Below are 27,500 nucleotides of genomic sequence, written 5' to 3' on the forward strand. Positions count from 1 at the left end.
TTCAGCACTGTACCAGAGATTTTCTTCCACAATTTATTTTCCCATAGACATTTCGTAAAATGCTTATAAAAAGAGTTTTACTTCGTCAAACCAAATGGTTCAGATATATTTAGAATCGGGAGAGACCATGGAACATTTCACTCAGACCAAAACTTAAAAAGAAAAATATTTTCTTTATACCAGATTTTTTTTACGTTTTGGTCTGAGTGAAATATTAAGCGATCTCTCTTGTTTCTAAATACATCTGAACCGTTTGGTTTGAACAAGTAAAACAATTTTTACAAGCATTTTACGAAATGTCTATGGGAAAATAAATGGCGGATGAAAATCTCTGGTACAGTGCTGAAGCAGGAAGTGACGTTCCACTTTGGCTCTCTATTGTATCACGGGGCCTGTGGGTGATTCCCCTCTCCATGTCATAGCATCTCTTACTGTGCAAGCTGTGTCTGTGTCTGTGTCGTCCGGTCAAAGCAGTTGCCTGCTTGCCAACATAGCTTTGCCTCTGGGGGCTGCTAGTCATTACCGAGATAGATCGTGGTGACAAATGACTGGCCAAAGTGCCTTAAGCAGCCTCCTGGCCATACTGGCATTAGACACATTTACACAGCAAAGCCCCCGAACGGAGGTTCCCCCCCCCCCAACTGTTAACGAGCCAACAGCCCAGTGCAGTTTGGGAAAATACAATCCACAAATGCAGATAATGACATGGTTCCTCTCTGTGTAATTGACTCCAAGTGAAAACATTTAATTTACCTCTCTCTCTCTCTCTCTCTCTCTCCCTCTCCCTCTCTTTATATCCTATGTATGTGTGTTTGTATGCGTCTGTGTGTGTTTGTGTGTGTGTGTGTGCGTATGTGTGCGTGCGTGTCTATGTGTGTCTATGTGTGCGTGTGTGAGTCAGTGTGTGTCTTGACATGTGTGAATGAGGTTTGAGCTGCACGGTGAATTAAATGCAGTTCTACTGTAATTAACGGCACTTAGCAGTCTGTGTATGAGACTTTCTGACGCACCCATAATTGAGGCATCAGGTTCTGTTTGTTTTAACCTGCCTTTGAAGACATGCCGGGAAGACGCTTTGTTCGGGCTTTAGTGCGCGTCCCCGTGTGCAAATCTGAATGTCTTGAAATGATTTTTACATTCTCCTTTCAATTACTGACTCGCTGAAATACTTTGACTATCTCGCAGCTCGACAGGAGACGTCGATCAGGGTTTGTTTTGATTTCACTTTGAAAAAAGGAAACCCGCTGTCACACAGACATAAAACATTACCGGGGGTATTATAATGCCATTGTGCAAAACAAAACATAACAACGTTCCCACTGATGATAATAGCTGTTTTCACAAAAAGGATTGTGTCTAGCTCAGCAGACTCTGCTATTTATTTCTGGTATTTGTAATTTCATTAGAGGTCTGAATTTTTGGAACCAAGGTCTGCCACAGTTCAGCGAAGCGGATCCCCCAAGTATTTGTGGTTCTGGTAAAACATAAGGCTGTGTTTGTGGACAATATTAGTGTTTAGCAGACAGAAAGGTCCGGTTCAGTTCTGTCTCAGCATTAACACACCACACCGCAGTCTCCTTCCGTCTCCGGGCGTTCTGTGATGATTGGTGAAGGAAAGACAGACAGATAGTGACAGAGAGACAGACAGAGAGAGAGAGAGGAGAGTGGGCCAGGCTGACACTGACAGTTATACAGTGGAGGAGAAGGGCATATATCCATAAATCAGACTCAGAATCAGCTTTATTGGCCGAGTATGGTGCTCTCAATGTTACAAACGAAAAAGAAAAGGAATAATGTAAAAGATATTTGTATACTGTACCTATGTACAGTCCAAGTATATGTAAACCCCACTGGATTGTAAACAAGGCTATAAGTCAGATATTGTACAGTTGTTTATCCGTCTATACAAGCAAAGCTATGAGACAGTAATAGCAGTTACTGAGTTATTGAGACACAACTTTGGGACAGTTATTACACAGTTATTGCACAGTTAACACGTTTCACCTTACTGTACTGTGAGTACTATGTGTGTGTGTGTGTGTGTGTGTGTGTGTGTGTGTGTGTGTGTGTGTGTATGTGTGTGTGTGTGTGTGTGTGTGTGTGTATGTGTGTGTGTGTGTGTGTGTGTGTGTGTGTGTGTGTGTGTGTGTGTGTATGTGTATGTGTGTGTGTGTGTGTGTGTGTGTGTGTGTGCGTGCGTGCGTGCGTGCATGTATGTATGTATGTGTGTGTGTGTGTGTGTGTGTGTGCGTGCGCGTGCGCGTGCGCGTGTGCGTGCGTGCGCGTGTGTGTGTGTGTGCGTAAAAGCTCCAGTGGATTTGGTTTTGTTCCCCAGCGGGTCTCCCTGTCCTGTAGACTATCATTACCCACTAGTGCCAAACCCCACCATTCCTTCAGCCTGTTTCTTTCTATCTCCTAACCCCACAACCACTAACCTCCAACCCACCCACTCACTCACTCACCCACCCACCCGTCCACATCAGCACTCCCCCCCCCCGATCGCAACCCCAAAACCGCAATTTGTCTCGCTGCAGAGATTGATGAGGATAGCTTGGCGGGGGCCAGCGCTATCATACTTAAGCCCAGTTTGGAAGTGGAGAGGGAGAGGGAGAGCGAGGCCTGCTGACTGTATGGGCCATCCGTCATGCCCTATGTACACAGTGGGTCAGGTCGTCCCTGCAAAGTCCCCCCCCCGGGGCGGGGCCCTGCTGGCTGTAACTCACCGGAGCCTGTGGACGCGGTCCCTCTTTTTAACCGCCCAATAGCGTGGGGGGGGGGGGGATGGGGGAAGAGAGAAGGAGCGTGCACACAGAAGCACCGCCCGCTTCGCCTGACTGACCGGGGGTTCATCCATTTAGATAGGAATAAGACGTAGCTGCGAAAGATAAATGAGACGGTGTTCTACATGGAGGGTAGATCAGTGCAAGACGGAGTGGGGTCACGACTCCCTCATGCAGTAGGTGGTGGAAGGACCCAGCGGGAGTCTTTGGTTCAGTTATTCTAACTGCATGGTGTGTGCGTCAGTGTGTGTGTGTATTTCTGCATGTCTGTCTGTGTGTGCGTCAGTGTGTGTGTGTGTGTATTTCTGCATGTCTGTCTCTGTGTGTGTGTGTGTGTGTGTGTGTGTGTGTGTGTGTGTGTGTGTGTGTGTGTGTGTGTGTGTGTGTGTGTGTGTGTGTGTGCAGTCATGATGAAGATATTTCAGGAGAGTTATCTTTGGCAAAAAACCCATTGCTTCTGCTACAGTGCTTCCATCGCAAAGTTGATTTCGAAAAGACGCGTTTGCCAATGAGTCGTTCTCCTCGACATCCTGAGATGGAAAATGTCGTTTGACCTCTTGATTCAAGTGTAGGGTTCCTCAATCTGATTACTTGGATGAATGTGCAAAAAGAAAATCAAAAAGAAAATGGCTAAATTTCTTTCTTGCTATTGCACAGACAGGTCTGATCTCCTCACGACAATCTAACCATTGGGGGGTCCATGCGTTTAGACCAAAGTCAAAAAGAATATCAGATTTGCGCTATAAAGTAGTTATTCCGTGTCTGAATAACTCCAGTACATCCCTTAAAACCTTTTATGCACTGTACTACAGGATTTCCTATAGTGGAAGAATACAGCAGAGGTCTATTGACTGTAGAATTCATACGACATCTCTGTTAGGTGGACAAAGTCCATAAAGACACAGCTGCTGTGTAGCTTACAGAGAGCGCTGCTGGGAGGGAGACATATAGAGACGCGAGGTCTCCTGTGTAACTGGACAGAGCTGGCGTGACCTCCAGGGTCAAGGGCAGAAAAAAAGAGGAGTGGATTATGATCAAGTAATTTGTTCCATGTCAGAGTGAGTTCCAGGTCCAGCAGAGGAAGAAAGGAGGAGGATGTAGAAATTTGCACAGCAAAGACGAGTCAGTGAATAAGGAGCAGCCGACGGCCTTGAGGCAGTTTTGGTTCTCGGTCAGATCCTCTGACTTGATGTCATGCAATGCTTGTCAGGAGCAACATCTGCTGAAAAGATGCTTGAGTGACGGTCAAAAATGTGCTGGCGCAAAAACACTGACAGCGCACACGCAGACCCAGACACGAGCCTGGATGCTAAACGCCTTATTTCTCTACAGTGGTTTCTCAAATGGGGGTCCGGGGACTCCCAGGGGTCCTTAAAGGGGATTCCAGGGGGTCCCCAGCCAAAAGGAGGGGTAATTTTGGCTATAATTCCATAACGTAAGTAACACAATGACTATTTTGGTCATGGATTTTATACACTTTCTCTAATAAAACATCTAAAAGCATCAATCTTATTATCATATGGGTGAACCGTGGGACAATTATCCTATCAAATGGGGGTCTGTGGTCTAATTTTTGTCCGTTTAGGGGTCCTTCATGTGAAAGGATTTGACAGCCACTGCTCTAGAATAGACACATACATGAGCCTGGATGCTAAACGCCTTTATTCCTCTAGAATAGATCACACACAGTGTCTCTCTTGTGCTCGCATACGACAGAAAGTGCTATGGTCATTATGGCCATTATTATGGGTCAGTCTCAGTTCACTTAGCTCCGTAGAATATGACCACAGAGCAGGAGAGAGTGGATTCCCAACGGGTACCACTCGGGAGTCCCCCCCATCTCTTCCCCTAATAACATGCAGATGGCCTCGGCTAATGCCTGTTTACATATCTGCCGCATAGTTCATGACTAGAGTAAGCAAAGGCCTAATTATTTTACCCGGCGACGGGACCAATAAAATCAACTTCCCCTTCTCGTTATGGGTGTTTAAGTGTCTCCTTTGATGGCAGGCGCTTTGTTTATTTTTGGAAGAGTTGCGTAGCCGAGAGGAAAGCAAATAGACGTAATGACACAGAGACGCTGACAAATGGGGGGCCCTGGTGATGGATTCATTTCCTCAGTCAGTGATGCCCGCGAGGCTAGAATGCGTGAGCGAAGGCCATCCGACATCGACGATGGCCAACGTCACCCCACTGCCTGAATGTCTGACACCAGCTTCAGGGTCGATATGTGCCACCTAATACGCACTATTCTTACTATGTCATTTTTACACTTGGTTCAGGTGAAAACATCACATCAATTCATACTTGTCTCTCTTTCCTCCCCTCTCCCAGAATGCTTTGGAGAATCATCCTCCCAGTCCTATTGGCTGGGGTGCTCTGCATTACCGCAGAGACCAAGAAGCTCCGCCCCCAGGGCTCCGTCCCCTCTCCGTACAAGACCAAAGGGAACCTGTCCTCGGAGCGTCACCACCGGCTATTGCCCCGGAAGCCGGAGGTGCTGTCCTCCAGCCGGGAGGCCCTAGTGGTGACGGAGCGCCGTTACCTCCGCAGGGACTGGTGCAAGACGCAGCCCCTCCGTCAGACAGTCAGCGAGGAGGGCTGCCGCAGCCGCACCGTGGTCAACCGCTTTTGCTATGGCCAGTGCAACTCCTTCTACATCCCCCGCCACATGGGCCCCAGCACGGGCCAAGGCCCGGGTCGAGGTCCGGCCTCCGGCTCGGGGAGGAGAAGCCACAGCAACAACAACAACAACAAGGCCCAGGAGCCCTTCCAGTCCTGCTCCTTCTGCAGGCCGCACCGCGTCACACAGCTCACCGTGCAGCTGGACTGCCCAGGCCTGCAGCCCCCGTTCAGACACCGTAAGGTGCAGAGGGTCAAACAGTGCCGATGTATGTCTGTGGATGTGAGCAGCAATGGGAAACTGTGAGGAGGATTTTCTTTTTTTAATTGAACTGAAATAAAATCACATTATGTGAGCGTCAGCACAAACACGGACAGAGATTGACACATTTCTTCTCAGAGATGGACCTCCAGCTAAACTATCTTGCAACATGACCCTTGGGATGGAACCGGCATCGTCGAACAATGGCTCAGCCTCGGCTTCATCAGAGACTGTGGCGGCTATGGTGGCTTGTTGTAAACTTTTAATTTGACAAATGACAACAGACACTGTTGAAAGGCACTGGTCAGAGTGGATGTGCAACAGACATTTGAGAAGTAGGCGATCTTTGACAAGCTCGGTTTTTCCTCTCGCTTATTTCTAAGGAGTGAAATAATGTTTCATAGTTTCATTTCACAAGACATGATGGACGATCTGTATGTTTCTGGGTGTCTCATTTTGTCTTGTTTCCTTTGTGATAAAGGAGTTATCCAAGAGCCATGCTCAATATTTTATAGTGGATTTCTGCTGGGGGGGGGGGGGGGCCATAAAAGGCAATCCCTTAGAGAGGGCCCCCAAAAAACAAATAGTGGAAGTCCTCATAATTACTACTGTGTAATAAGAGATGTTTTTCTAGTGGATCCAATTAGACAGTCCACGTAGCCAATAAAGGTTTTAATCTGAAGGAGAGACTGTCTTGAAATTGCGTATGGTTTAATATTGTGACTTTAATCCTGTAACTTTTCCTTATTGTCTATGGTGTCACCTGTCATGTGTCATTTGATGTCAAGGAAAAGCTTTAGAGAAAAACTTTTGCAACACAGCCAGTCGAGCCGGAGCGAGTGGCATCTATCTGCTTGGGCACAAAATTGGCCATATACATTTGCCACAAAATATACTAGCCAATAAATAATTATATTGCATTATGTGTAATGGTGGTGCAATGCAATATATATATATATATATATATTATGTATGTGTGTAAGAATGTATGTCAAAAGTATATTAAATCTATTTCATATAAAACAACAGTGGTGTTTGAAGTGCATGCTGTTCTGTACCAATTCAAGTATATTATGGTTGGAAAGATAAAAGAAAACACAGCAACAACAGAATCGCTATTAACATTTTATGTAAGTCATCTTATTCAATAAATATATATTTGGGTATTCAATCAAAAACACATTGTTGGTATTGCACGTTGATAATGGGCAGTTGAGATCACATTCACACACAATAGGAAAGGCAACACTAATTGCACATTATTTTGCATATCGTTAGCCTCATAGCATAATTGCCTATAGGCAAAATAGGCAATTATGCTATGAGGCTAACAATATGCAACCTGTGTTGTGTCGACAGTACTGGCAACCACCCAACTTAAGGACTTGCCCAGGGGTGGAGGCGGGATTCGATCCACCGAACTCCCGCTTGCAAATCATCCACGCTAACTGCAAATCCCAAGAGAGCTAGCTCCCTCGGTGGAGCTGCTTAACAGGCCTTAATAATACTGGAGAGTGAGTTTAACCAACCTACTCGCTAGGGTTGCTATCACTCGGGACTCGCGTTAATTCGGTTACAGGTAAAACATAAAAAAGTATGACAATACTGAGGTATAAAAGAACAGTAAGTCTCTCTCAGATCACACTATTTAAATGCATGGTGATGGTACTAAGAAAAGCATACAGTACATGTAGTGAACCACATTGAAAAAGATAAACATTAGCTTTAATTATTATTGTATTGAATGTGTTCTGATACACTGAGTGCCATCCCTCTCTGTGAAACTATAGAGACACTGCGGAGCGCGTCATCATTCAGAAACCACGCCGAAAACGTGGGGAAACAAAAAAACTCCCACCAAATCCTGGAGTTCTCCTATGTCACGTGTTGCACACAAAGATCATATATACGGAAGATGAACACTCCAACTTCCTTAATTCAAGGAAAATGACCCTGGAGTGTGGAAGTGAATGGAGAGCTTTCCCCCGTGATGGGCGTGGCCTATTTCATGCAGTGTCTATATGATCATTTCAGTTAAAGTAAATGTGTCATGTTTCATCCTAAGTAAGACAAGTTTGGCTCGACTAGACTGATGATATGTTTGAAAATGATACGCTCTTTTCTGCAACACTCATTTGACCACTTCTCTGTGCGTTAAGGCACTTGCTATCTGGCATCTATATATAAATATATAAAGTCTTGTGCTTTTCTTCATGGAGGGAGACAGAGGTGTACAGTACAGAGGAAGTGTGTAGCTGTTCTTCTTTTCCTTATAAACTAGGCCTTGGAAATTGCAATAAAAAGGGAAATACATTACATACTGCGTGTGGCTCCGAAAGTACTTGGATATGACTACAAATTTCAAGCTGTAAAGCATTTTCTGGCAAATGACTCGACTAAATCAACAAATAGTGGTTGTTGAATGTTAATACTTTTTCATCGCACTTTCAATGCAATACAGCCACTTTGGACTCACTCACAATAAACAACAGCTCCGACTCAATTAAAAACAAACAGTAAAAGCAAACACATGTTGTCATAAAAATGACTGATGGGCCACGTTAGATTGTACTAACAGCGTTTGTGCAATATGCTCCTCGGTGATGATCATTTTCCATTCTCTCCGCTTCAGATCTTCTGACCCAGCTTGGCTTTCTGCGGGAGTAAAAGAACAGGGCCGGAGTTATTGTATCGACGGCACTGGCAGTCATCGTCACGTGTGTAGCAGACAGCCAGGAGTTTGGTTTCTCTCACACGCCGACAGACAGGTGTGAGCATGGATCGGAGTCAGTCAGGTGAGGAGAGGATTTGCAGCGATAGAAGAGAATAGAAAGGAGAGGCGCAGGTGAAAAGAGGCAGATATAAAGGGCAGGATAAGCTGAGGGAGGTGTGCAGGGGAGGCTCATCAATGGAAACAGAAGAAGACTCAACACGTACTATTCCGGTTGCGTGTTTAGGTTTGACGCTGTACGAGGCCTTCTGACTGGCCTGCTTGAAGGAGTCCTCTGCTATTTTGACCCTGAAAAAAAAAGACGAACCATTAATCATCTTACACACACACACACACACACACACACACACACACACACACACACACACACACACACACACACACACACACACACACAGATACTTAGCAAGTAGTCTCTCAAGCCAGTCTATCTCTTCCACAGACAGTCTGTACTCCCGCCCATTGAAATTTAGACAGAGGAAGTTGTCATCTTCCAAAAAAAGAATGAAAAAAAAAATGCTTCAGCCTCGAAGGAAGTCTGATGGTATTCGACCAATCACAAGTGAGGAAATGAGCGGATACCTGCCTTTGATGGTATTTGTGTGGTGGTCTGCAAAAACTCTTCACATAGTGGGAATTTGACATTTTCCTGTTTTGACATTTCCACGAATTAGAATCTCCCCCCCGATAAACAGTATAACTTTTTGAATGACTGTGAAAGCTCTCTCACATCAAACGTTATAATACTTTGCCTTTTGTTTTACGAAAATAATTATTCACCATGACGACGTACTGTACTACGGACATGAAAGTAACCAAAATCACTCAAAATCTCAAAATACCTGCAAAACACATTGTCGACCTTCTTTGGCTCATTACCGACAATGTGCAGCAGCGACACGTGAAGGGTTTCTGCAGGCCACCGGACATTTGACCAATCACAGGTGGGGAAATGAGCGGATATCCCGCCTTATTTTGACAGGATATCCTGCCTTATTTGTTTTCACCAACTTCGAGAGCCCTCAAGTACTAGCACTGGCGGAGGCCTTTGTAAATTGTGGGAGCTGTAGTCTTGAGAGACTACTTAGCAAGTACAACTACGATACACACATGAACGTGAACACGCACGCATACGCGTGTGCGCACACACACACACGCACACACACACACACGCACACACACACGCGCACACACACGCTGAAACCACTGAAATCAGTCGTTTACCATAAAATAGGGTGAAACAGTACAAAAGAAATCAAACTGCTCGACTGTCCAGACTGGCCATGTGGTATTTGGACAGGACAAACTTGGTTTGTCAGTTGGCCAGTCCGCCTACGTTGAAATGACTCACTCTAGTTTACTACTGCATGCGGAGAGCCAGCAGTGTCACTAGTCATTTGTGCTTCACAAAGGCAAAATGATCAGCGCGCTGGCACTGACGGCGAGCACATAATCTGAGACATGTATCCTGCCGCAGCTCATTAGCTGGATGTCATGTGTGCGCCAGTGCTGCATGCTCGCTCCATATGAACGCAGGTGAAAATTAATATCTACATTTCCATCGGAGTCTAATAGAAAAACCAGGTGAGGAAGACCGAGAGAGAGAACTGGGATGTTGGCCTAAGAGACAAGGGGCAAAGAGTTAATACTTACAAATTTGTTTGGATTCTTCCCTACTGAATAAGCAAAGCTCATGACATTATGCCTGTCTTACAAATACATATCATGATTCAATCTTCATTTGGCATAATGGACCAATTTGCGTTTTGTTGACACACGCACTAGTATCTTTATATTCATCAAACCACTGGAAGCTAACTGGATCTCACATGTGTTCTTTTCATTACTGGGGTGAGGAGAACGTTTCGGGTCATTTAAACTCTGTTCCCTTCCATGAATTTGAATAAATCCGATAGCATCTTCAGTGAGCACGAGATGTACTCTTAAGTTATTAATGGTTTGGAAACTCATGCCTGGGTAGAATTCCAAATGTAGGGACTTTGGAGCGTTTGGAATATTTTATAGGACACAATCGTGGTCTAACCTTCCCAAGGACACAGACAGACAGTTCAGATGAAAAAGGCCTAGATGAAGATGTAGCAGGATTCCATACTAGCCCAGTGGGGTGATGCGTGGTGTCAGAAGAAGGAATCTTCCAACAAGTATCAAGTCATATTCAACTGAAATAGGAAATGAAGGGATTACGTCTCCCCGACATCTGCTCACCGTTCCTGCAACATTAGTTTGTTCTCTTTCTTCCAATGGTCTTTGAAGTCGGTGGAGAACTCGTGCCAAACGGAGAAGAAAGTGTTTGGAGAAACCTCCTTCTCTCCCGCTTTGGGCCTGACCGAGAAGAACACGCTCAACTCCAAGAAGCTGTGGCCAGAGAACAAAAACATGACTTCAGGACCAAAATATTACAACAGGAGATTACAGAAACCTACACTGATTCGTTGGTGGAACCTGGCCGCTTTACAAAATGTTCTAAAAGTGAAAGTTAATCTTGGAAAATAAGCATTTTTTCCCCAAAGGATTTCTTAAATGTTAATGTGCAAAAACACAAAGGAATGGTGACTGATCATTTCAGAGCAAATCAGTGAACACAATGCATTCATTGTTGCAAAGTTTGTGTACCGTATGTGTGTATGTCTAAATGTATGTGTACTGTACAGTATATGTACATGAACGTGCATGTACTGTATGTGTATGTGGTCGTGCACACAGCCTACTGTGCATGTTGGAAATAGAGGGTAAAGTAAAGTAAAGGGTAGTCTAGCGGTAGATCCTGTATCTAGCAACACGAGGGGCGCAGATTCGAGTCCCTGTGTCGGGCGTCCATACAGGCACAATTGGCCATGTCTGCGGGTGGAAATGTGTCCTGGTCGCTGCACTAGTAAGTAAGTAAATAATTTATTTCGGCCCATTTGTCAGTTTCACATAAATGCATTACAGTAATAATGTGCGTTTACATGTAGGAGACCGAAAAGGTGTAGGCTGAAGCCGCAGCTTATGAATGCCTACCCTTTTTTACATTTCATTACATAAAAACAAAACAAAAAATAAGATAGTTGCAAGAATCAGTTAACAACGAGGAGGAAAGTTTGCAATAGATCGTAGAAGCCCTAATGATAGCTTTTAAGTACTTGTTCATACTAAGGTTTTTTGTATTTGTTAAGTGCTCTTATTATTTTTTGAATTTACAGATAGAATTGCACAATTTCAACTCATCGCAGAGATGCATCTACTTTTAAGTTTGTTCTTACTCTCATTTGTTTGAACATGCAGGTTCCCCTTAGTTCGTACCGGCTGACTTGGGGTGAAAACAATTTCTGAATGCAGATGGGAAGAAGGTTATTATGTGCCTTGTATAGTATAAGGGAGGTTCTGAGGTCAACTAGATCTTCAAATTTAAGGGTATTTAATTTAATAAAGAGTGGGTTTGTTGGGTCGCAGTATTTTGAATGGTTTACAATTCGTATGGCTCTCTTTTGTAGCTTGATTACTGGCGCCTCCTCTGATCAGTCAGGGCGCCTGTTCAGGTGGGAGGGGGACTGGGGGGAATAGCGTGATCCTCCCACGTGCTACGTCCTGCCGGTGAATCTCCTGGCTGTCAGGTGAAAAGAAGTGGCTGGTGACTTCACATGTATCGGAGGAAGCGTGTGCTAAGTCTACAGTACAAATCTCCCCAGATCGGCAATTTGGAGCCACTGAAATAAGTTCTGCATTTTGGGGGATTCTCTATCCTAGTGTGCGCCGATGCCCTCCTCTCTCACCACAAGAGGAGCATCATCGTATCATGGAGTCATATGCCAAACTTGCCATGCCATTCGCTGAATAAAGCTTGCTTGTTAAATCTTACCCACTGGTCTCTCATGATTGAAGTGGGGTCTCTGACAGAGTTTCAAGGATGAAGACCCAGTTATGTCACCCTACGTTATATCACCCCCATGCGTCCTCGCCTCCTTTCCTTCATATTCTCACTATCCAATTAGCCTATGACATCTGTCAAATATGACATCAAATATGACGTCTGTCCAACCACGTCTGCTGAGCCAATCACCGGAGAGGACGGGCGTAGTATATATAGCCGAGGCTTCTACGTCACCATCCTCTTCTGGGTTGTTCATCTCAGTAATTGGTGCATCTCGGGCTGATCGTCTTCTCTGGAGCGTTGTTTCGCCCCACCCACCTCCCCAGTCCACCACCAACGTGTTGACTCCTTTGATTCTCTATGCTAGGCTGCGCCGACGTACTCCTCCATGAAATCGAATGCTTTTTTTTAAAGAATAAACAAGGATGATATCATACACGGGGCACGGTGGCTCAGTGGTAGAGCTGTCGCCCCGCAGTCAGAAGGTCCTGAGTTCGATTCTCGCCTGGGACACTGTGAGCGCTGTGGTTGTGTTCCCCCCCATATCTTCAGTGCCTACTGCCCAGGTGGGGTATCTCGTCGTAAGGGCCTTTCTGTCTGTGTGGAGTTTGCATGTTCTCCCCGTGCTCCCCCAGGGGGGTTCCTCCGTATATAACCCCCTCCCCCATTAAGAACATGCAGAAGATCAGATCGTCATCGTCATCCGACCAGTGACGACAACATCCGAAGTCGGTCCCCGGGCGCTGTACGAGAAAAGCGACCACTGCTCCTGGCCTGCCCCCCGGAGGAAAGGACAAGCCAGGATGGGTTAAATGCAGAGGACAAATTTCACCGGCCACCGTCAGCATGTGTGTGTTTGTGGCCGTCCGTGCATGTGTTGATGTGTAATCGTGTTACAATAAAGACGGACTTGTCCGTCTGAAATCGTGTTTATACAGATCTGTGGCTTCTCCAGGAACATCTACCATTGCTTCACAACCAGCTCGCCCGTGGTGAGTCTACTTTGGTTGGTTATGACATTATGGCTAATAATCCAACTCTCATTGCAGACTATGAACGGGGAGATAGAGAGCCAAAGTGGAACGTGACTTCCAGAGATTTTCACCCGCCATTTATTTTCCCATAGACATTTCGTAAAAATGCTTATAAAAATAGCGAGTGAAATGTTCTATGGTCTCTCCCGATTCTAGATATTGCTGAACCACGTTTGGTTTGACCAAGTAAAACGTTAGGGTTGTGCTACAACCCAGGTTTTACGAGTGAGAACGAGAGCTCTCACTAGTGCCTACTTCGCTGCGTACGCAGCATTATGGAAGACTGTCATTTTTGCTCCAAAAATTACTTTTACATTAAAACCTGACCACGCCCCTTTAGGTGACGTGGTGCCCCCCTGGGCTGACTGGGCCTCCCACCTCGCCCCCGTGACTACGTCACGGCCAGTCACCCCAGGGGCCGCCACTCATTTCTTCCAGCCAGCTGAGATCCGACGCACCCAGAGACGCATCGACGCAGCAAGGCTGGGTAGTGAGAGCTCTCGTTCTCACTCGTAAAACCTGGGTTGTAGCACAACCCTAACGTTTTACTTCGTTTCGAACTCAAGCTCTCACTAGTGCCTCCATTCAACCGACCTTGCTGCCGGGAGCACCCCACAGGGCGACCCGAAAGGCACCGGTGAACCACGGCCATATGGCAACGTTTATGCCTAACCGTCTGACATATTAGAGTGGCAACGATACTACTTCCTTGCCACCGACAGCACCGCGTGCGCAAACTGCGAACCGGACACGTCGAGACTGTAGTACCTGACGAAAGTGTGATGAGAGGACCATGAGGCCGCGGCACACATGTCCTTCACCGACACACCACGCAACAACGCAGAGGATGTCGCAACACCTCGCGTAGAATGCGCCTTGATACCCTCCGGGGGAACCTTGCCCACGGCAGAGTATGCCAACGCGATCGCCTCCACTATCCAGTGTGATAAGCGATCCTTGGAAAGGGGTCCGCCCTGGGCCCTTTGCCCAAAGCAAACCAACAGCTGATCTGTAATGCGTAAAGCGCGCGTCCTAGCCACATAGGCCGAGAGCGCCCTTACGGGGCACAGCATGTGCAAACGTCTCTCCTCACCCGAACTGAACGGCGGGGGACAGAATGCCGATAAGTCTATTACCATAGACCTATAGCTGGCATTAATATTCTTGGGCTGGTACGCCGGGTTAGGTCGCAACGTAACCCTGCGCCCATCGTCCCCAAAAACCATACAGGCCTGCTGTACCGAGAGGGCAATCAGGTCACTGACTCTCTTCCCTGACGATAAGGCCAGCAGCAGCGCAGTCTTTAAGGACAGAACCTTTAAATCGGCGGAGTCCAAGGGCTCAAACGGATGACCCGTTAACCCGTCCAGCACCGTAACCAGGTCCCATTTGGGAAAAACGCACCGCACCGGCGGGCGCAGTTTACGCGCCCCCTTCATGAAGCGCGAGACCAAAGGGCACACCCCCACGGGGGTCCCTTCAATCCCCATGTGGCAAGCCGAAATCGCGGCTACGTACACCTTAAGCGACTGCGGGGACTGCCCCGCGTCAAGCAAGCTTTGAAGGAAACAGAGAACTGGACGCACGCTGCAGTTCACTGGATCCACACCCTTACTTGTGCACCATCGCGAAAAAACCCGCCACTTGTACGCATACTGGGTGCGGGTCGAAGCGGCCCTAGCACTCTGAATAGTGCGCACCACATTGTCAGGCAAGCCCTGTGCTAGCAACTGGTCCCGTTCAGGAGCCAGACTGCTAGTTTCCACCTGCCTGGGGAGGGGTGGAACACCTCCCCCTCCGCCTGGGACAGGAGATCGGCCCGCACCGGCAATGCCCACGGCGGGCCCTGCGCCAGGGAGACCAGGTCCGCAAACCACGTCTGCCTGGGCCAGAACGGGGCCACTAGAACGAGCCGGAGACGCTGTTCCCTCACCCTGTCCAACACCTGACGGATCAGGGGGATCGGTGGAAACGCATAGAGCCCCTCCCGTGGCCACGCGTTCGCCAACGCGTCGTGTCCCAACGGGGGGCTGTCCTCCTGGATTGAGAACCACAATGGGCAGTGCGTCGCGCGCCGCGATGCGAAGAGATCGACGCGGGCACGACCGAACCTGGCCCAAATCTGTTCCACCACCTGAGGGTGGAGGCACCACTCCGTGTGACGGGGGTAGCCTCGAGACAGCAGGTCGGCGCCGTAATTCAGCCGTCCCGGCAGAAAGACCGCCGACACTGACAGGAGACGGGGGTACGCCCACAGGTGAATCTCCGCCGCTAACCGGTTCAAAGCCTTCGACCGCACCCCGCCCTGTTTGTTCAGGTGGGCGATCGCCGCCATATTGTCCGAGCGAATCAGCACATGGCGTCCATGTATGACTCGCTGGAAATGAAGCAGAGCGAGGCGGATCGCCTCCAGCTCCAATACGTTTATGTGGCGATGCTCCTGGGCTTCCCACCGGCCGTTCGCCGACAGAAACCCGCACACCGCACCCCAACCCCAGAGGGAGGCGTCGGTGCGAATCACTAGCCTGAGCGGGACCGGGCCCAATCGAGTGCCCCTCGATAGGTAACGGGGGTCTGCCCACATGGCCAAAGCCAGGCGGGCCTGACCTGTCATAGGCACCCTGCGATGACGGTCCCTGGCTGGATCCAAGCGCAACGCAAGGAACCAGATCTGGAACGGACGCATGTGTAGCCTCCCCAGGGGGAGCACATGCAGCGCCGAGGCCATCAGGCCCAACATAACTGTGCACTGAAGCACTGACACCGAGGAGCATCGACTTAATGTCCTCGCTGTCCGCACCGTGCGCGCCTGTCGCTCCCGCGAAAGGCGGGCTCGCATAGCCCGGGAGTTCAACTCGAGCCCCAGGAAGATCGCCGTCTGTTCTGGGGCGAGGCAGCTCTTTTTCCAATTCACCATAAACCCTAAGGTTTGCAGGTGATCGGTCACCACCTTGGTATGTTTCATGGCCTCGATCCTCGAGCCGGCCACAATAAGAGCGTCGTCGAGGTAAAGGAAGATGCGAACCCCTCTCGCGCGGAGGGGAGCCAAGGCCGTCTCCACGAAAGCCGTGAAGGTTCGCGGGCTCAATGACATGCCGAAAGGCAAGACACAGAACTCGTAAGCCTTCCCTAGGAAGGAGAACCTCAGGTATTTCCTGTGTCTCTTGACCACGTGGACATGGAAGAACGCATCTTTCAGGTCCACGGAAGTAAAGAAATCCCCCTGTCTCAACGCGTTGAAGAGGTGGGGAAAAGAGAGCATTCGGAACGGGAGCTTCCTCAGCGTCTTGTTGAGGCGCCGGAGGTCCAGAATTGGACGCATGGAGCCGTCCTTTTTGGGCACGACGAAGTACCTGTGGTAGAAACCCGAGCGCACCTCTGCCTTGGGGACCGAGCGGATCGCCCCCTTGGCGAGGAGCGACATGACCTCCTTGTGGAGTATGTTTATAAACTCCCCCTCCACGACCGTATCGTGGGTCCCGTCGAACCTGGGTGGGGCCCTGGCAAACTGCATGGCATAACCCTTCCGAAGGGTGCGCCGCAGCCACGGGGACGGGGAACACAGACGCTCCCAGGCCTCGAGCCTGTCGGGCAACGATGGTCTGTTTAGTATATTGTTGGGCACCGGGGGACCCGGTGCTTTGGTTGGGGAAGAAAAAGGGGGGGGCGGGACCAACGAGGCTAAGCCCCCCTGCCGGTTTCTTACGCGGGCTCCGCCTACTGACGTGCCCTGTGAGCGTGTTGAACCGGCGAAACCCCCCAGCCGTGCGGCTTTCGCCGGCTGGGGGGCGTAAGGAGGCAGGCCTCTCTTTTGACCGCGGGATGCGGGCTCGTCCGCTCGCGCGGTCCCCAGGAGAGCTCCCGACCAACGATGGGCCCATGGCACCATCGATGGTGGGCTTGTCCCGGGGGCCTCCTGACGGCGGATAAGCGATCCAAGGAGAGCTCCCGACCGGGCTCGGGCGCTGGGCACCGAGGACGGTGGGCTTGTCCCTAAAGCTACAAGCCGAAGGCTGGCCCTGAAGCCAAGCCCTGGCGAGCTGGGTTGGGTTTCCCCCTGCTGAGTCCCAGACCGAAGTTGAGCGCTGAGCTCCAACGACGGTGGGCTCATAGCCCCCCCCCTTCCCCAGGGAGGTGACTAAGTACGGGACTGGTTACCCGCTCCCCGCGCACCTCCTCGTTTTGGGGGGCGGGGGCCGCGTACCCTGGTCTGCCGTGGGACCCATGATGGGCCCACTGCGGCTGGGTGGGGCGCATCCACTGGGGGCGCTCTAGCCGGTGAGACTTGTAGCCGCTGACGCGGGGCGGTCCGCGGCGGCGGAGGCCCCGGAGGACGACTCTGCGCGCGCGCTTGGACCTGGAACCGGCGGTCCTCCCCCTTCGCCCGCTTGGGCAAGAAGGAGCGGACCGCCGCCGAGTCCCTCTTAGTCGTCTCCAACCGCTGGGCCAAGTCTTCCACGGAGGAGCCGAACAGGCCCCCCGGGGAGATCTTAGCCCCCAGCAGCCTCCTCTTATCCTGCTCAGGGAGCTGGGTAAGATTTAGCCACAGGTGGCGGTGGGTGAGAACAGAGAAGGCCATGACCTTCCCACTGTTCTGCGCCAGGCAGTCCACCATACGCATGGCGTAATCCGTGGCCATCCTGAGCTCTGTAAACAGCTCAGGGGCAGGGTCACCTTGCATGTCCCGCAGGAGCACCGCCTGGTAGCCCTGCAGAATGGCCAGGTTGTTGGTCATGGCGGCGGACTGCCCCGCCGCCAAGTACGCCTTTTCGGCCAACTTGGCTGTAAGTTGGCACGCTTTAGAGGGCAAAGCAGGCCTCGCTGAGTTAGGGGCCAGGTGTCTGGCCACCATGTCCTCGATAGGAGGCATCGCGGTTAACGCGAGTTTATCCGCCCCCTCTAAGGCCGACCACGGAGCCATGCCCGCGCAGAGCGGCTTGGCCTCCTGAGGCCTTTCCCATCCTGACTGCACCGCGCGAACCACGTCTATACAGACCGGCAGCCGGGGCTTCGGGCGAGGTGCCTGTGGTGCCTGGAGCGGCTGGTAGTAGCAACCCCGCAGCACTGATTCGGGGGGCGGAGGTGTTTCGGCCCGAGCGATGCCAAGCTTGGCTGCAGCCCTAGACATTACCCCCAGAAACTGCTTCTGATAGGGCTCGTTGAGGCTAGCCTCCGAACGGGTCCCTAACAGAGAGGTGGTCGCGGTCGCGCGGTCCCAATCCTCCCCGCCAGACAACTCCTCTTGGGGGGCGTTCTGGTGGGGAATGATGGGGTCATAGGGGAAAAACCCCCCCTGTTCTATCACAGGGTCGATGGGCTCGTCCCCCCAGTTCAAACTCTGCCGTTCGGGTAGGACCGGGGAGCCCTGCTCTTCAGGCAACTCCTCTTCCTCCGAGCGGTCAGACCCACCGCACGCGCCTCCCTCGGGAGGTGCGTGGCTAAGCCGCGGGCCCACCTGGACAAAGCGCATAGCTCTCTCCCGTAAAACGGCCAGGGTAAAGCCCTCGCATGCCCGGCAGAAGTCTGGCTTCAACAGGGCGTCACTAGCATGGTTGTGCCCGAGGCAAAACACACACTGGCTGTGGCGGTCCTGGATCGCCAAAGTAGCCTCACAGCTAACACAGCTCTTGGTTGTCTCCCTCTGTCTCATGTCAGCCGCCCGGTTCATTGTGCGAGAGAGCGGAGCTAACCCGCTAACAAGATCCGCCGACTGTACAAGAATTAGCGGGAGTTAACGTGTAAGCTGACTGTTTACAGTCGCTTGCAACGGTAAAGATGCTGGAGTGCTAAGCTAGCTGCACGAGACGACTAGCTAGCTATCTATTTAACGTTACTCCAGCCGGAGAAACGTGCGCGCGCTAAGCTAGTAGCTGGCGCCTACAGTACCTAGCAACAGTAGTACAAGCACGGATGCAAGCTAGCTAACTGTGACAACTGTGCTAAATAGCCTGTTGTTCTAGTTGCTTGACGGTACAAGCTATTCTGCACGTGTGCAACCTAGCTAAAAGTTATGAGTGCAGACCAGAGTCATGCGCTCGAGCCAAACAAACGTTAACCCAGCCGGGGAAACGTCAATACATACACTGTACGGCGACAGTGATACAGCACTGCGCAGCGGCAGTATTATAAAACAACAGTTAGCAAGAAGATACTCTTAGCTTGGATGACTTGATCCGATGCCGCTGGTGAAGAGAACAGGAACGGGTCCCCGAATCCTGATTTATCTCATCCACGCGAACCTCTCGAAGGCGGGCAAATTAACCGGAGCGAGTCTATTTGTCCAAACTCTGAAGAGCGCTGACTTTCGAGCTAACCGTGGAGCTTAAGAAAACGACGTCCTCCTGCTGGCTGGAAGAAGCGAAGAGTGGCGGCCCCTGGGGTGACTGGCCGTGACGTAGTCACGGGGGCGAGGTGGGAGGCCCAGTCAGCCCAGGGGGGCACCACGTCACCTAAAGGGGCGTGGTCAGGTTTTAATGTAAAAGTAATTTTTGGAGCAAAAATGACAGTCTTCCATAATGCTGCGTACGCAGCGAAGTAGGCACTAGTGAGAGCTTGAGTTCGAAACGAAGTAAAACTATTTTTATAGGCATTTTACGAAAATGTCTATGAGAAAATAAATGGCGGATGAAAATCTCTGGTACAGTGATGAAGCAGGAAGTGACGTTCACTTTTGCCTCTCCATACCGTGATGTCACAGTCATGTGACTGTTGATCTCTATTGGGGAGAGAGAGGGGGGGGGGCGTGATCAAAAAAGAGGGGGGGGAATATAACAGGAAAACAAAGACAAATCAAGAGACGGGGGAGAGAGTGCGTCAGGCAGGAGAGGGCAAAGTGAAAGTGACAAACGTTGGCGGTATGATCGATACAGCGGACAGGTTGGGGTCTCTTTGTTTGGAGTGGTGCTGGAGGAACACATTCCTCGCCAGTGTTAACAGAAGCCTGGAGCCAGGGCTGTCTACTCGTGCTCTGCTTAGATAAACAACACAGACACCGGCACTAGGGGGGCCTCCCGTCTACCTATAAGGCCCCCCGCGTGACGACCTGCACCCACCTTGTAACTGAAGTAACCTGGAGACCTAAATATTGACAAAGCGGCGAGATTCTATTTCGTCGCCGCAGAGAGGAAAACATATCACATCCAAACTGTATTGTATGGTGTTATCCCCGTGTTGTGTTTCCCTCTTCCAATTCACAACTGGGCTTCACAGCTTACCTGAGCAGGAATACGAGAAAAAAGCCTTCAAGAGACTCCGCGAGGCCATTTTTTTTTCCCCTACAAAGAACCATCATACGAAGTAGTGGTTCTCAATGTGGGGTCCAGGGAACCAGCAAGGGTCGTTGAGGGAGTCACGGGGGGTCCCCAGCAAATTGATTAATTGCTCAGCAATATTATTCATGAACACAGATCATGTAGAATAACGACTATTTTGATCATAGTTTCACTGTTACAGTACCTATACAATACTCATGGAATTCTGGACAAAATCATAACAATAAAATTATTTAGATGTATTTATAATGTGGACTAAATGAGAGGTCATTAACTCATTGAGTGCCAGCCACTTTTGGAGAACGGACGCTCCCAGTGCCAGAGTTTCAGAGCGTTTTCAGTGATTTCTCGAGGCCCACAGAATATTGTGTGATATTACTATGTAAACACCGAACACGCACAAAGAACGAGGAGACTCTATTGTATCATCAGCAAAAAAAAGTTTATTGATACCATTTTCCGTTCTTTAGTTATCAGCCGGAGAAGATAGGTTGTTTTCAGCAAAAACAGACGTTTCAAATTAGAAGCTGAGATATTCAGCCTTTTGTGAAATGAAGCATTTCAAGAACATTCACTGACTCTGAAGCTAATATTTTCTGATGTAGTGACGTGGTGTAGTTGTGTGGTGCCCTGCGTGCCCCACCCCCCTCTTCCCCCCCTCAGCTGCAAACTCCTCCCCACACTAACACACAGCCTAACACGCACCCAGCGTCTATTTTCAGAGCGCTCCGTTTTTGTGCGCCGGCTCCCAGCGCGCCACCGAAAAGCCAAACCGGACTGCTGAGAATCGTTTGGTCCTTCGGCGTCGGGTGCTGCTTTTCTGGCGGCTAATTGTGTGGAGAAACTATGCAGCAGAGACAGAGGGGCTCAGTTGTGGGCGCGGATTGACTGCTGTTCGCAGCTAACGTTGGCTCCAGCCAGAGCAATCTATATGGCTCTGGCTGCAGCATGCATCGGTTTCTCTTTCATCACGGCTTTTTCCTGCTGTTTTCCTGACCTTTCTCTAATCTGGAGAGCACTGTCGCCACCTAATGGGTCCGTAAAATAGGTTATACACCTTCAATAGCTCCAATATTTGTACAGGAGATGCATGAGGCTTTGATCCACGTCCCACCGTCAAAAAACGCATTTGACGCCGATCGACGTCATTGGCACTCAACGTTACTATTTGATTTGACGCCGATCAACGTCATTGGCACTCAATGAGTTAATATGAAAAAGGTTGAGAATCACAGGAATATAAAGGCTCTTACATCTTTTGAGTGTCTGCCAGCCGCTTCTCCTGTGTTGCCAGGTCTGTTTTGGCTGCAAAAAAAAAGGGGGGGATTTTGATGAAGGTGAGGGGCAAAATCAGAAACAGGATAGGTGTCTTTCACCTCCGCAGCACACTGTAGCGTACTGTATATACAAGAGGATTCCACACGTCAGCATTACTTACAGCAACAAGTCATCTACAAGGTCAACGGTGTGCCGCCACCACCGGGTTATTGAGTGTTGGATTGTCGACGTTACACAGTTGACAAATGAGTACTGCAGCAGATTGCTGGACAAGTGCTTCTTTGTGTAAGGTTACCTCGAATGGAGACGGATGGTGTTTGTGTGCGTGTGCGTGCCAGTGTTTGTGTGTGAGTGAGAGGGTGAATCAAGAGAGAGAGAGAGGGGGAGAGAAAGAGAGAGAGGGTGAGAGAGAGAGAGAGAGAGAGAGAGAGACTATATGCTACACATTAGTAGGCATTTCCAGCAGGCCGCAACACTTATCTCGGTGGGTCATCAGGATCATTTTGACTGTGTTATAAATGAAGATATAGGAGAACAGCAGTGAGATGTGACAGCCTCAGTCAGGAAAATGCCACAAGCGATTCCTCAACAAATCTCCGAACTCACGGGCCGATTTTCCACATTTTCTCCAAAATATCACAAAGCACACACATCATTATGTCAATCCAGCTGCATATTTTTCATTCCTTATCTTTGGGAAAACCATATTGCTTTCAGTAATACGTCGGACTCAAGAGTTTTCCAGCCCCTCTATCTTCATATGATCACTGTGCTGTATAATGGTCCAAAGGCTATATTCTAAATTCTCTCTCAGGCAGCTTCTCTCTGTATAGCATGGAAGTCAATAATCTGTAAGCCACTGCTGCCAACTGTCAAATGATCAGAAATGACCCGTGGTTTCTTTATGGCTTTCCGAGACGAGGCATGACAGTCGACGGAAAAGGGAATCTTTCCTGGCACAGATCTCTATCCTGCTCTCATCCCGGGAATGTCTGATTGCTACGTGTAATTGAAGCCAGAGCGACATCTAAGGATCTCTCATGGATCTCATGGGACCATCTCCATTCTTTACCATTTCAGGGTGCTAAATCACTCTGGAGCCAACCGTCTTCTCCGGCCCTCTCAAACAATAAACGATGACATATCAATAAATAAAATGGATGGGGCACGTCAATATCAGGACCGTGCTTTTTCCACGGACATGACCTCAGATGTTCTTGTGAGCGATCTAAATTCAAGATCTAGAACTATTAGAAGATCAATATAACTTCTGACACTAATTCAACAGACATTTCCCCCCGACGACGTTTGCTAACCGACGAGACGTCCTTAACCGACGAGGGGTTGTAGTCGGGAGAGCACGGCATCGGCCCTGCTAATCTCCACGTCCATCAGAAACAGATTATCACATGGCCAGTGCTCTCCCGCTAGTCACAGAGGCTCCATCAAAGCCTCGCATGCATGAGAATTTGTGAAGCGAGCGGGGAGAATCGAGCTAGACCAAACAGCGGAGCTCCAACAAGTCCGCTCCCACTGTTATTCTGTGGTTAGTTTCATGGTCAGAAAATAAACAAAAGCGGTCGAAACTGTGGAGCCAGAAACTGTTTAACCCCGGGGTTTTTGAGAAATTACAGAAATAACAAAAATAAGACATTTTAAGGCTGTTGTTCTTTTTCACCACCGCAAGTGGAGGCACCCCAAGAATTCCAGTCTGGAGCCTCCCGTCCGAGAGTCACATGTCCCACCTTACGCCGCGCGGCGCGTACACATTCTGCTCGGGGAGGGAGAAACGTTGTCGTTTGCATCAAAGCGAGAGAGCACGTATTTCTCTCAAAGAGAGAGAGAGAGAGAGAGAGAGAGAGAATGGACGTTGGGAGAGAGAGATGCTTTCATCTATACACTTCCTGTAAAAATGCAACTCCAGGACAGTGAGCGATACCGCGGAGAGAACATATGCTATATATTATCCTCTCATTTGAATACAAAAGCAGTTGGGAAGAGGCCCCCGTGAGCCGGGTCCTTCACAAAGATTGGTCACAGTCAACTGGATGCAGCCAGCCTCAAAAGCCAACGCAACGCAAAGACTGACATTTGGCTTGTTATGTTAAAACAAGCATAACAAACTAAGTCTTACACCTTTGAAGTGGATCGCAGTATATCAATATTGTTGTATATGTCAGATTATGGAGATAAAAGCATGCTTGTATGATGTCTGCGAGACATGACAGATAAACACTGCTACATTTTCGACGGACTTTTGCAGGCCCATAACCGATGCACGTGGAATAGAATAGCCCGGGGGCATGCAACTAACGATTATTTTCATTGTCAAATAAATCTCCTAGATTATTTTCCTGATTAATCAATTAGTTGTCTGGTCTATAAAATGTCAGGAAATGGCGGAAAATGTCGCTCAGTGTGTTCCCAAAGCGCCAAGATGACATCCTCAAATAGATAAGTCTTGTTTTCCACAACCGCACGATATTCAGTTTACTGTCATAGAGGAAGAAACCAGAATATATTCACGTTTAAGCTGGAATGAGAGATTTTTTTCCCCCTTAAAAAAATAAAATAAAACCAATGAATCGATTATCAAAATAGTTCAACTAATCGATTAATCGTTGCAGCTCTAGAATAAAAGTATACATTTCATGAAGGCCTTTTTCAGTGAATGATAGTATGGTGAAAATGTTACAATTTAAATGACTGGTAGCCTACTTAAGAATTAGCAGCTAGGGATTAAAATACCGCAGAAATGTTGTCTTTAGCCGCGGGCTAATGATGTCTGCTGAAGTGATCTGGGATGAAGGAGGAGGACAATAAGCTATAACAAGGTGGAGTGAAAACAAATATGGCATATGGAGGAGAGAGGAAGCACTCTGTGGGTAGATTCATCATCAACCCATAATACATCATCCCTGTTTTAACAGCCCTCTTACTAAACACCTCACTGTGAAGTGTTTATTTGCTTTCCTCATATGAGGGAAGGAGTGATGGAAGGATGGAAGGAAGGAAGGACGGAAGGAAGGAAGGAAAGAAAGGAAGACAGATAGAAAGAAAGAAAGAAAGAAAGAAAGAAAGACAGAAAGAAAGAAAGAAAGAAAGAAAGAAAGAAAGAAAGAAAGAAAGAAAGAAAGAAAGAAAGAAAGAAAGAAAGAAAGGGTGAACACGGAGGCAAGGTGGTGCTTCCATTCATCTCCCTGATGGAAAAAAGTTAACCGTTGGAGGTCGGGATGCACTTAAAGGAACACTCTGCCCATTTTCAACCAGCTTTGTATCATTAGAACATCAGTAGTATATCAGAAAACTGTAAACGGTTTTGAAGTCTGTCATTTAATTTGACAGTTATTGAGTGTTAAAGTGTGGACCAGCGACATCACTGGTCCACACTAACTTAAATTAATAACTCATTAACTCAAATCAACTCTCAATAACAGTCAAACTAGATGAATGATGAATAGTTTGACAGTTATTGAGAGTTGATTTGAGTTAATGAGTTATTAATTTGAGTTAGTGTGGACCAGTGATGTCACTGGTCCACACTTTAACACTCAATAACTGTCAAATTAAATGACAGACTTCAAAACCGTTTACAGTTTTCTGATATACTACTGATGTTCTAATGATACAAAGCTGGTTGAAAATGGGCGGAGTGTTCCTTTAAGTAGGATGAATCTTACAGTTTGCTTTGAGAGAAAATGTCAAAAATATAGCATGTTTTACCAAGTCTAAGTTGTCTAAATTGAAGTCGTTTTCTTATTTTGCCCAGTGAATGTGTACATTTTTTGAAAAGCATTGTATTTATGACTGCATCTGCCAGTGGGCCGTCACGATAAGACTTAGGCCAGCATAATAATGTGTTCATTCCACTCCAGGAGAGACTTGATGTTCTCTGAAAGTACTGTTCTGTAGATAGGAAGAATAAGTGGATATATCGGCATCGGCCGAAAGAGTTGGAAAATATCGGCGGATATCGGCCAAAAAATAAATAAATAAAAAATCCAATATCGTGCAGCCCTACTTGGAGGATATTCTAGGACAGCAAACTGAGGCAGCAACAAAAGCACTTTGAACAAGGACACGTAGTTGTAGAGGAAGATAACAGGATCTAACAGTGCTCAGAGAAGGAGTTCATGTGCCTGAGGAGTCATGGTTTTAGCACGGGGTTTATCTCCAGCCTCCCCGCTGCACACTCAGTCCTGTCCTCAGCAGTCAGTTGAACAAGCTGCACGGCGCGGGTTCACCTTCGGCCATAACCCACATGATCATCCCCCCATGGAGGCAGAACAAGATGCAGTTTGTTTTATAAGGTAGAGGTGAAGATAAAAGACCCCGGCTACCAAGCGAGCTCCTCATCCATCAGAGCAGATAGACGTAGCTGAAACAATAGCTGTGAGTTATTCAACACACCCTGAGATAAACAAGAGGTCCCTATGGAAACCACACTGGAGCATGCTCTTTGTGTATATCAACCGGCAACAACAGCATGACGCAGATTTTGGAAATACATCTGCAGTGGTCCTCTTCTTCTAGCGTGTTATCAATGATCCGTTTCAGATGTTCTTCTCACACGTAGAGGAATGTTCAGGTTAGTGTGCCGTATATCACTGTAGACTACGGATTCTGAAAATGGGCTCACCTTGGCTCAGGAACTCATCCATCTTCTCCTTGAAGGGTTGCAGGTTCTCCTCAGAGGAGACCTTGCACACTTTCTCCGTCTCGGCCGAGCACGCTGGAGGAACAAGAGATGATCACGAGAAGAAGGTTTTACATTAGTGTCTCATCCAGCAGCTCTTGTTGCAATTTAATGACGTATTTTTTCATTTATACTGTATACTTTGTTTCTGTTCCCATCCTCAAAATGTTTCAACTAGAGTTCACCCTTTCAGAATCGGCAAAAATCCACACTATAAACGACAGTAGGCTATTTCATTGTGCTGTGGGTCATCACGATAGATTTCTGCTGAATAAGTGTTCGCCAGCAGCAAAGCCTTAATGACCCATAATAACCAATAAGACACCCCGAGGAACTCCGCCCGGCCCTGTGCTCTGATCCCGGGAGAACCCTGGAGTCACGCTCTATCTGAACCGTGAGGGCTCCACAACTCTTACCGCTCAGGGCCTTGGAGGAGGAGGAGGAGGAGGAGGAGGAGGAGGGGCCACGAGGGGCTCAGGGAGTGGGGGAAATGGGGAACGGGGAGGTGGGGACCGGGCAAATGCTAATTCGTAGACCATCTGGTGCCTCCTCTGAAGCTACAGAAGCGAGCTAGCTCCACTGCGCCGCGGCGCGCGCTGACGTCCTTCGGGCCCGGGCCCAAAGCGCATTTCTGAGCCGCCTACCTATCGGAACCCCCCTCGGGGAACTGTCATCGAAGCCGCGTCTGTTAGAGCGCTCAGCTCGCTCGGCGCTACTGTAGCTGACGAAGAAGAGCCCTGCAGGTAGAGAGCATGTGATGAGGCATTTATGGAGCACCATCATCATGTGGCACTGCCATTGACGGCAACACAGACGCAAGTTCCATTTCCCCCGCGAGCAACTTCAGCTTTTATGAATAGCAAATAATGAGCAGCCACATCATGATTGATTGTCGTTAGAGGAAAAACAATATTTGGCGAGACAACACGGATCAGAGAGCTGATTGGTTTAGCAG

At 48.6% G+C, this 27,500-nt stretch overlaps 2 protein-coding genes across 2 annotated transcripts in view; one reads left to right on the forward strand and one right to left on the reverse strand.

Annotated features, from left to right (window-relative positions):
• Positions 1–6,671, forward strand: part of LOC310788928 (gremlin-2-like) — a 9,093-nt gene extending 2,422 nt beyond the window's left edge. Inside the window, exon 2 of the mRNA XM_083650516.1 lies at positions 5,115–6,671. Within this exon, the coding sequence (XP_083506642.1) occupies positions 5,116–5,709 (594 nt within the window). The 5' untranslated portion in view covers position 5,115 and the 3' untranslated portion in view covers positions 5,710–6,671. The remainder of the gene's footprint in view (positions 1–5,114) is intronic.
• A 1,082-nt stretch (positions 6,672–7,753) lies between these two features.
• Positions 7,754–27,500, reverse strand: part of fmn2a (formin 2a) — a gene marked incomplete at its 5' end in the record, with an annotated part of 62,291 nt that continues 42,544 nt past the window's right edge. The window contains 5 exons of the mRNA XM_083650690.1: positions 7,754–8,319; positions 8,602–8,683; positions 10,622–10,771; positions 21,825–21,876; positions 26,489–26,581. Coding sequence (XP_083506816.1) covers positions 8,293–8,319; positions 8,602–8,683; positions 10,622–10,771; positions 21,825–21,876; positions 26,489–26,581 — 404 coding nt within the window. The 3' untranslated portion in view covers positions 7,754–8,292. The remainder of the gene's footprint in view (positions 8,320–8,601; positions 8,684–10,621; positions 10,772–21,824; positions 21,877–26,488; positions 26,582–27,500) is intronic.

The sequence above is a fragment of the Poromitra crassiceps genome (assembly GCF_964638095.1).
Source record: "Poromitra crassiceps genome assembly, chromosome: 14".
Classification (NCBI taxonomy): domain Eukaryota; kingdom Metazoa; phylum Chordata; class Actinopteri; order Beryciformes; family Melamphaidae; genus Poromitra; species Poromitra crassiceps.